The 10,023-nt window shown below is 42.2% G+C and overlaps 2 protein-coding genes across 3 annotated transcripts in view; both read left to right on the forward strand.

The window, feature by feature from the left end:
* The first annotated feature begins 124 nt into the window (after positions 1-124).
* On the forward strand, positions 125-4,074 carry armc10 (armadillo repeat containing 10). The gene is made up of 6 exons (XM_046394584.1): positions 125-892; positions 1,082-1,227; positions 1,460-1,594; positions 1,720-1,896; positions 2,095-2,166; positions 2,282-4,074. The coding sequence occupies exons 1-6, from the start codon at positions 640-642 to the stop codon at positions 2,531-2,533; spliced, it is 1,035 nt and encodes a 344-aa protein (XP_046250540.1). The 5' UTR covers positions 125-639; the 3' UTR covers positions 2,534-4,074.
* Positions 4,075-5,179: 1,105 nt separating this feature from the next.
* Positions 5,180-10,023, forward strand: part of LOC124062073 (DENN domain-containing protein 5B-like) — a 16,602-nt gene continuing 11,758 nt past the window's right edge. For both annotated transcript variants that reach the window (XM_046394549.1, XM_046394550.1), the window contains exons 1-2: positions 5,180-5,543; positions 9,340-9,449. In XM_046394549.1, the coding sequence (XP_046250505.1) occupies positions 5,435-5,543; positions 9,340-9,449 (219 nt within the window). In that variant the 5' untranslated portion in view covers positions 5,180-5,434. The remainder of the gene's footprint in view (positions 5,544-9,339; positions 9,450-10,023) is intronic.

A 10,023-nucleotide genomic window follows, 5' to 3' on the forward strand; every position in this document is an offset into this window, starting at 1 on the left:
TGTGTTGCCAGATTGGACGGCATACACTTTGACATACACAGCAAACCGTAATTTCATTGTTTATCACAGCTAAAATCAAACCTTGTCATTTTAAGTTTGCAGCTGTACATATGTGACAACATTTTAACGTGTAATGTGAAATTATTTCAAATGCGCTTGTTATTTTTGACAATAACATTATTTATAAATCTTGTAACCGTAAGTCTGAATTTGCCTAATGATGCTGACAAAACTGAAGAGCAGCGGGGCTGCTTATCCCCCCTCCCCGAGTTCTTATCTTACACACTTACATTATATGAAATCCCTTTCCTAAATGATCCTTAAAAATTTGTGACACTTTTATGACGATTTTTGCGGATTCTGGGCTCCAATCTGGCAACAACAGCTGCCCGGAACAACGGAACACAACATTGTTGACAACTGTGGCTTGTCAGCAAACTTCTCCAGTTTTCAGAACAATGAATCTGTCCAGATACATTTGGCTGGGCTTTGTAGCGGTTTTTATGGGTTGTCGTCAATGCTAGCCAACTAAAGAGTCTGGTTAGTTAACGGGTGAGTCAACACATTTGACTCATTTCAGCGCATCTGTAGCTTAACATTAGCTAACAGGCAGAGCTTAGCTAAAGACATAGTAGCAGCATGGGTGATAGTATTAATCCCAGGCTCAGCAACATGAAAGCATTGCTTGGGATAGTTGCCGGAGCTGGAGCTTCTTATGGGATATACAAACTTATCAGCGGGGGGAGCTTCAAGAGAAACAAAAAAAGTGTCACCAATGAAAGTCCTGGTGTCAAGAGCAGTCAGCCCAGCGATGTTAATATACAGCGAGGCAGCCTGTTGGCAAGAGTGTCTGGATTGGATGTTGTCAGTCACCGACCTGATGTTGCATCAGGTGAGAACCGTAAAGATCTTAAAGCGGAATAATCCTCACGGTAACTACATCTAAACCTATGCGATTGTTCCAGCAAAGTATGGTCACTTCTTTGATATCAGATTTTACAAAATCATATTCCGAGCTTCCATTGCAGACACATTTGAAATATTATTAAATGTGAGTTAAAAGTCTTATTTTGCTCCATAGGTGACATCACCTACGAGTCCCCTGGCAACCTGGAGCCACAGCACTTGAAAATGTTGCTGTCATGTCTGCAAACCAGCCGTAATCCATCTGACAGATGTCGGATCCTACTTACGTTGGGAAATGCTGCTGCCTTCACTGTGAATCAGGTGATTAACTTTGTTCAGTGAATATTAAATGAATGTGGCCTCTTATACTGATTGCGCCAGTGGTGTGTTAATATTAACTGGTTGCTCTAATGTAACATTTTAAGTTAGCTAATTGCTAAAAGTTGTGTCAATCTTGTGTTTTGTTAGTGGTCGTCATATGCCTTGGGAGAAATATCAGTTTTTCAGCTATGCAATATCTCTTCTCTTTTTCTTTTTCCCACTGATCCTCCAGAATCTAATACGGGAATTTGAAGGCATTCATATCATAGCTGGTTTCCTGTCTGATCCTGCAGCGGAGGTTAGAGTGCACACTCTGAATGCTTTGAATAATCTATGTATGAACATCCCAAACCAGGAACAAATAAAGGTATGTTGTCACATTATAGCAAATGTCATGCATCCTTACTGAGCACAAGATTCATTTTGACATAAGTATTCATGTCCATTTTTGTGGAAGATAGGTTTCACATAAACATTACGCTTGTCTTGCAGGTTTATGTACCACAAGTGCTGGAGCTGATTGAGATGTCACCAGTGAATTCTGACCTTCAGCTCGGTGCTCTCAGACTGCTGACAAACCTCTCAGTCACAGATAAACATCAACACTTGCTGAGGGAATCAGTTACGCTTTTACTCTCCCTACTTGTTGTGAGCAATGAAACATTACAGGTTAGTATCTTTTGAGGTAGCACCAGGCTGGCCTTCTTCGCATTTGTACAGAATCAGTTGTCAAAGGCTATTTAAAAAAATATGTCATGATTATTGTGTTTGTGTTTTGGTATATTTGAAAGGTTGTAGCTCTTGTTGGAAAACAGTTAAAGCCATTATAACTGCAAACACAATAAGAATTCAGTATTTGCACTTCAGGTCCAGGCTTCGAAAGTCCTTGTGAATCTTTCATCTAATCCGGATATGATGGATGACATTGTCCAAGCCCAGGTGAGAACAAAGGGATGTGATCATCCTGATGTAAAACAATGATTTGCATGTTTATATATAATGCTAATAACATATATAGTAATTCAGTTTTTTCCTTCTCTGCTTTTTGCTGTAGGCACCAGCTTCTGTTGTGCTGCTGTTCGATGCACGAACAGCCCCTGCAGTGCTTCTGCGACTGCTGATGTTTGCAGGGAACTTAAAGGCCTGGAGACCCTCTGCCCAGGTGGCTGATGAACTGAGACGGAAGAAGGATTGCCTCTTCCGGGTCATGCTAGATGAGCCATCTCAGCTCCACAGCAGATTGGTCCAGCTGCTCTCACACCCTGATGGGGAGATCCAGGCCCAGGTGGCTCGTATCTTGACATAGGCCTCCCTCTCTGCACTCTTGACCCATGTACAGCTTTAGCTTCTGCACACTTTTCCAAAGCCATCAACCTATCAGACTTCCGTTTAAATTTTAAATCTGTTGACATTAACCTTACAAAAGAGCAGGCTGTGCAGCCCCCAGCTGATGCTCAGCTTACACTCCCACGCTCTCAGTATCCAAGATGAATATTATTACCACACATCTACACAACTAAATGATCTGTTTCACCTTACCAGCCACTTCCCTGATTTCCAGCTTCTTAACACCACAAGTATTTGATGAGCAACGAGTGATTAGGAAGCAGCCGGTCAGTCAGTAGAGTGTAAAACAGAACACTTCTCCCTGTTTTGTTCCTGCCAGCAAGAGTTTTGTCAGAGACAATTGTACTTCAAAGATCCACAGTGCCCTTCCTTCTGAGAACCTCACCTGCTTTCTCTGAAGACGTATTCCAGGTGAAATTGCCACTGCCAAACATTTTCTAGAGAATGTGTCAGAGTGACCTGTGCAGCATGACTCAACTAGGTGGAGAGCTGAAGAGGTTTCCTGCCGCATACCTGAGCTATGCCAGGGAGACACGAATGAATGGTTTTGCTGCAGCTCCAGCCTTCGCTATTGCGTCAACATGTTGGAAGATCCTGATCTTCTTCTATGTGTTTAATTTGAGAATCAGTGCATCATGACTTTAGAAGAGCCAAAATGAGGTTACCCCAAAGCATGGCTGGCCTCGTATTCTGTGCCCATGTGAGAAATTCAGTGTGTCAGTTCACCTGGTAAGGATGCAACTTGGGTCAACTTTGACTTTGAAGGTGCACCAACCACAGCTGCCTAGTATTAAACCCCAGGATTGGTCCAGGACGTACTGTTGGGGTTGCATCTTTCTGCTTGGAAACACCTGCAAATCCCTCAGGGAGGAGCTGGAGGAAGTTGCAGGGGAAAAGGATGTCTGGACTGCAGTGATTGTTTCAACTATAACAAATATTGTGCAGACGTGCAACCTGAAAATAAATAGAGGAGGGTCTGACCTTTGACAAAACAGCATGTAATAATAAAAACAATAATAATAATTTTAAGTGTTAAATGGTAGTTGAATTGCAATAGCGATTGAATGTTAAATTCAAGCCTTATTACTGTAACTTATGCCCTTGCTGTGAGTGACAGTGTAGCTGAAGGACTGGAGCTGTGAACTGATCTGCTGATTTGTTAACAATATTTACAGAAAGGAGGATGGGTGTAGGTGCATACCTCGAATTTGCATGAAAAAATGTGAAGATTATCTTGGAATCAATTTTTATTGCAAGGATTTTATGGCATAAGCCAATCCAGGAGTAAAATGCTGCACATTTTCATGTTTTGAATCCAAATCCTAAATATCTTCTCAGGCAATATGGTTTACCAGAATAGATACAGCAGGAGGCTGATTTACTTATGACCTAGATTATCTTATTTATTTAATGAAGTTAGTCAGCATTTTGCCTCTGAGAAATATGTTTGTTATGTCTGTTTGAATGGTTCAATAAATACCCTACATGAGAGGTTCTGGATATCCACAGCCTTATTTCTCCTATTTATATTCAACTAGCAATATTGACTGAAGTTGTGACAGGTTTTGCTGTTTGTTGGATGGCATGCTATGCAGTTGGATCTGCATTTTCACTTTGTCAATTAGTCTGCATCCACCATCTTGAAAACAGTAAGAATTCTTGCCCTGATATGATGGAGACAGTCTGTTTCATAATTACATTTTCAGCGGGTTCTGAACATTATTGTAAGGGTCTTTTTTTCTGGTGTCCCTCACAACTCTAAGGCAACTTTAGCTTCATCTCACTAACAGTGCTGCTATTAGAGACATAACAAGAAAACTGAACACATTTCTTTAAGTCTCAGGCCACTGCTTTGGCTTCCAGTGTGTTAATGAATACAGTTTAAAATACTGCTGCTTGTCTATTAATGAAACAGGCCTTGGACCAAAACACATCTGATTTTTTCTTTTATCCTATGAATTGTCTCAGCCATATTATCTGGGAGGGCACACTCCTAACTGTTTCCAGAGTCCAAGCTAAATGTGTAGAAGCAACAGACTTTCTCAGGTGAAAATCCAACGTAAGAGGGCATGACAGCTGAAAGTCACTCAAATACAGCTCACCATTAGGCTTATTGTAAAGTTTGTAATGCAGGCCCCCTGTGAGAAGTAAAAAATAAGTCTGAATGACATTGATGACATCGGCAGACTGCTGGTGTGGTGTCACCAGGGTTATTTTCTCAGATTTCACAGTTTTCACACACTGAGTAGAGCTCTTCATGGATAAGATGACCCCTGAAGCTCTTATCATCCACCTTGCATTTACATCATTTCTATATAGTATTCATTTCTAAAGGCTCCATGGTCTTATTTCCTTGAATCTTTCTAATTATGTATAACACTTTGAATTGCCCTTGTGTATGAGCTGTGCTTTGCAAATAAATTGTAATGTAGGAGAGTAAATACGCATATCCGGTTACAGTGATTTATTTAAACAAAAAAAAAATCAAAATCACCAGTTCCCTTGGATAAACCCGTGATTTCTATAATGTGATGATGAATTTCCACAACACGCTTTAAAAATGCTGATGATGATGATGCGTTCAGGTCTTTGTCTCCTCCCTCCCTCCCTCTCTCCCAGGCCTACACACAGCCTCCCCCCACCCCCGGAACAAACGAGATGACCGTCGGTGGATCATCCTGTGCTCCATCAGAGTCACACTGAGGATCGGCGAGTGCAGGCTGGCGGACGCAACCCAGCGCACGGATCAGCAGGCGGGTGGCAGCAGTGCAAAACAATTCGGATTAGCCGCGTCAGCTATGAACATCCATAACGTTAAGTAGAAGTAAACGCTCGCACACCACACAGTAACGCGTCGAGGATGAGCGGGGCTGCAGCGGCCACAGGATCGGCTTCTTGCCGTTTCGCCCACTATTTTGTTGTGTGTGGAGTGGACACGGAGACGGGCCTGGAGCCGGACGACGGAGCAGGTAGGTCAGATGGTCTGCAAACATGGGCGAAACAAATCCACACTACAAAAGAAAACACACACACGAGGATATGTGTCATGTTATGCTTCATGTAAAAGCGTTTAACATTTCATGCCCATGAAATGACATCCTTTTCGGTATGTTTCCATTAGACGTCATGTTTGTCGTCCTTTCAAAGCTTTGTTGACAACATAAAATCTGCCTTTGCAGACTACAGCCCATGTACGACCACTTACATTTTATTTCAAATAAATCCCACGATCATTTGCTAATAAATTCTTTTGTAATGGCTTAAAAACATGCATCGCTAATTGAAGATCAGGTTGCTTTTAGTCTAATAAAAACACAAAATCCCATAGGATGCAAATGTTTTTTTTATGAACGTTAAGCAGTTTGACAGAATTTATTTTATCACCCTATAACATTGTCCTTTGTGTAATCTCTGCTTGGGGACAATACATTACAGTTCTGTTCATCGTGTTTTGATCATATTTTCAAGACAGAAGTGAGAATATAAGCTTTGTTGCTTTCTGCAAGTCATCCACTGCTACATCTGGAACACAGGCGAGAGAAAGGGTTGAACAGAAGAAGGACAACTGCATCACATCCTGCCCAGTAAAGCTGGAGCAGAGATGGATCATCCACACAGTGGTTCATGGTCAACATGGGGCTGAAATACACTGAACTGTATGTGGTTTGTCTTTCTTTCTTTTTTATTTTTTATTTTAGCTGTCTCATCATTTTCCTGCTCTCAAACCCTTTGTTTTAGCCAAACACATCTGTCCGTTATTCACCAAAAGCCAGAGGTGGTGGAGGAACACTGTGGTGTATCTTGAACGTCACTTCCAGGTTTGAGTTGCAGGGCTCAGTCACACCCTGTATTCGCTCTGTGTTCTTTGTAGCAGAAGTGTATCTCATGTACATCCTCAGGGGAAAGATGGCTGTCGCTTTTTTTTCTTTTCCTTCTGCCATGCTGTTTTTTTTCTTCTAATATATAGTGTGTAGTATAGCAAGCTATATTTAGGATGAGCTCTGTATCATGTTGGAGCTTTGCTGCAGATTATTTAGTGCTCTAACTTACCAGTGGGGACTTTGATAGCCTGCTCCCTGCAGTGAGTGATAGCACTGCTGGCTGGTATATCTGAGCTCCACCAAGCTGCTTATGTAACAGCAGGTCATCGCAGATCCACTGCAGCAGGGGGGCTCCGCTGCTTTCACTGTTTCTTTACATAGATATCTTCTATAAGCTGCAGCCAAGCAAAAGATGTTTACTCTCGCATGTCTACCAGCCTTAGGAGTGTTTTGGCCGTGTGAGCTCGTCTCTTTTTGTGTACGTATGTATGTATGTGGGTAATTAGCGAATGCCTACAGACAAACAATCTGCTCTTGTTGGCTTCTCAATAGACGCCACTGTGTTTTCTGTAGCCTAATCAAATTTCACGTGACGTTGCCCGTTGGCACGCTGAACGGCCGAGGTTTCAGTGCCGGCTCAGGCCTGATGACTGTCACAGGGGGATGACATCAGTGGAGGCTGAGAACTCCCTGAGAGCTGCCTTACAATGCTGAACTGACTGAAAAGAGTTGCATGCATTTTGCATTTTTCTTAGTCACACATGCGCTTCTTGAAGGCAGAAATGTTGGTCTGATGTATTGTATTTTTGGGTACTGAACACTTACTTTTATCTTTTATTTTAAGTACATGAGCCCAGCATCACATCGGTGTCTCAGACATGAGATGAAGAGCAAAATTTGTCATTTTTTTTCTTGTCTCACCTTCAGTGGACGGACAGGTCTGTGATGTAACGACAGGATGGCTTGAACTGCCAGAAAGACATAACTCCTCATTAGTCAGTGCCAGCTGACATGTGCTGTCATTTTAATCTCTTTCCTCTTTTTATATCTGTCCTCATCTGCTCACGTAATGGTGTGATGGATAGGATGGTGGGGGTGATGCAGTTGGTGAAAATGACAGATGTCTACCTTTATGGGTGCTCAGTCATTGATTAAATGGGCCTGTTTTAGGGATGGGAGACCATTATGGGTGATGAGTGTTTGTGATGAATGTCTTAACTGTGATGATGAATATGAAACACTTGTTTTTTTTCTCCAAAAACACCAACAGATTGATGTTATAGTGACAGTGATGAGGACTTCCTTGTACTGATGATTAGAGCTGAGGTTGATTGGAAAAAGAATGTCATCAATTTTCTTTGGTCATCAATTAATTCATTTTTTTAAAAGCAGAAATGCCAAACTTTAACACGTTCCAGCATATCAGCTGTGAAATTTTCTTTGTCTGCTGTGATTATAAACTGTATACATTTGGGTTTTTTGGACTGCTGGCTGGACAAAATAGGCAACTTGCAGATGTCACCATTTTGTTTTAGGAAACTGATGGACAGTTTTCACTCTTTGATGGACAAAATTATTAATCAATGAAACAATAAATAATAATTATTTGCAGCCCTTTGGATGAGGTTAAGTATCATGCTCCTCATTAGTACACAGACATTTTCTGCTGTGTGTATGTCAATGTGGTAAGAGGCAGAAACACACTAATTACAGCCTATAGCCTAACTGAAACAGGCATTTAAGCCTTCATTCAAAGGGTAAAACAAACCTCCCTCTTACTCTGTTCTTTTAACGCGGTGAAAGAGAGAGAGAGAGACCACTTGAATGTGTCGTATCTCTTCGGTGGGAGCTCGTATCAGGAGGACTGTAGATTTTAATTGGGTCATCTGATGAAACTCTGTGTGACGTAATGGCTGACAAGCCTTGTCTTTAGGGCTGTCTTTGGGGCCGTGCTGTTCTTCTGCGAGTCTTCGATTCTGCCTCTCAGCTCCCACACCAGTTTGTATCCATGGCGAAGAACACTGACTCCCCCTCTTGTGACCGTCATCTATTAGCTTGTCTTCCACCTACCGGTCTGACTCAGTTTAACTTGAAGTGGTGCTCCTGTCTCACTCTGCCTGTGGCGCAGTTTCCTCTCTCGGGGTGCCGTGCGTCATCTCGTAGGCAGGTGAGGCGGATGTTCCTGAATGCTGAATGTGTGCGTCAAAGCTGGCAGCTGAGAGAAGACTGTTTTTTGCAGTGGTTTTTGTTCATGTGGCTGTGATGATGTGAGGTACGGCTGAACGCGAAGTCTGACAGATCATGGTGAAATGGGGAATACTGTAGAGTGAAGAGGAGTGTTGAAGGGCAACCCCTCAGAAAGTTTTTTCAGCAGTTCTGTCTCATCCACTCATTCTCACACAGGCTGCATGTAACTGGAGCTGGAGGCTGACACAAGGTGCAGAGGATGGGCAGAGGAGAAACTTGAGACAGACATGACAATGCATATATTCAATGTAGAAATGTAGAGGTTTTCCTGCATGCGCTGCAGATTCAGTCCTTTCATATATGTGCAGCTGTTGATGTATGAAAAAGGAGCATATTTTCATCCTTTGCGCAGTTCCTAGATTGTAGATTTTCCCACTGCAGCATGTCAGGGATGAGGGGTGTCGTACTGCTTTCTTAGTCTATCGCTATGGTAATGAGTTGTGTTACATAACCCTCGGAAGGGTTTTTCCCTCTTTGCTGCAGAGAGGCACTTTTTTTCAGCCCGTGTCAAGCAAGGTCGTCCTGTCCGAGCTTTTTCATAAATCAAAGTTGCTGTCATTTTGTGACGTCTTCTGTTCTGTCCTTTTCCTCTTGCAACGAATGGCCTCTCAGCAGCGATGAGGTTCACAGTTCACTCCGTGCTAATACGATAATCCCGTCACATCTCTTTTTCTGTGTGTGTCTGTCTGTCTTTCAGGCGAGGCCTTCGAGCAGAGCCCCATTCGACGGTCCTTCAAGTCAAAGGTTCTGGTGCACTACCCTGAAAACACAGACAGGAACCCCTTCAATAAAGATGCTGTCAACATGGTGAGATCTCAGATTGCACACAAGGGACACTCTTCTTCAGTGTCGCTCGTTTTCTTTCACAACAATGGAAATGATAAGGATGGACAAGATGTGTCCTGTTTGTAGGTCAGATGTTTTGTGGTTCTTCCAATCAGTGTACAAGAACACTGGTACAAATGACAAAAGAAGAACATGATAACAACTGGAAAAAGGGTATTGGCAGCTGTTTATCTTTGCTTGTCTGCAGCCTCTCATAGAATATACTCCCTTGTCTTTTTTTGTCTAAATACACAGGACTTGTTTATTGTTCTGTGTTGGGAAAGCAGGTCAGGATGATAAAAGCATAAGCCTCAAAAGAATTGTTAGTCAGATGGAATTAAATTATTTTTGTTCTACTGCCTGCCTTTTTTACACACCAGAATTTGTTGTCAACAGTCTCCCAGTACAAACCATAGTATTTATTTTGCATTACTTGAAAAAGCATTCAATTTTTGCATTGACTGGATTTTACAGAACAATATCAATTCAATAGATCAGCTTTACCAGTGTCAGGTGTCAGGTATCACCTTCTTATACAACCCCCCCCCATGGTCCC

Source organism: Scatophagus argus, chromosome 7 (genome assembly GCF_020382885.2).
Source record: "Scatophagus argus isolate fScaArg1 chromosome 7, fScaArg1.pri, whole genome shotgun sequence".
Lineage (NCBI taxonomy): Eukaryota > Metazoa > Chordata > Actinopteri > Scatophagidae > Scatophagus > Scatophagus argus.

Bases quoted from the DNA above. Each gene is read 5' to 3' on its own strand.
- armc10 (XM_046394584.1), top strand. From the start codon at position 640: ATGGGTGATAGTATTAATCCCAGGCTCAGCAACATGAAAGCATTGCTT. The intron at 893-1,081 runs GTGAGAACCGTA...TTTGCTCCATAG, and splicing joins CCGACCTGATGTTGCATCAG to GTGACATCACCTACGAGTCC. The intron at 2,167-2,281 runs GTGAGAACAAAG...TTTTTGCTGTAG, and splicing joins ATGACATTGTCCAAGCCCAG to GCACCAGCTTCTGTTGTGCT.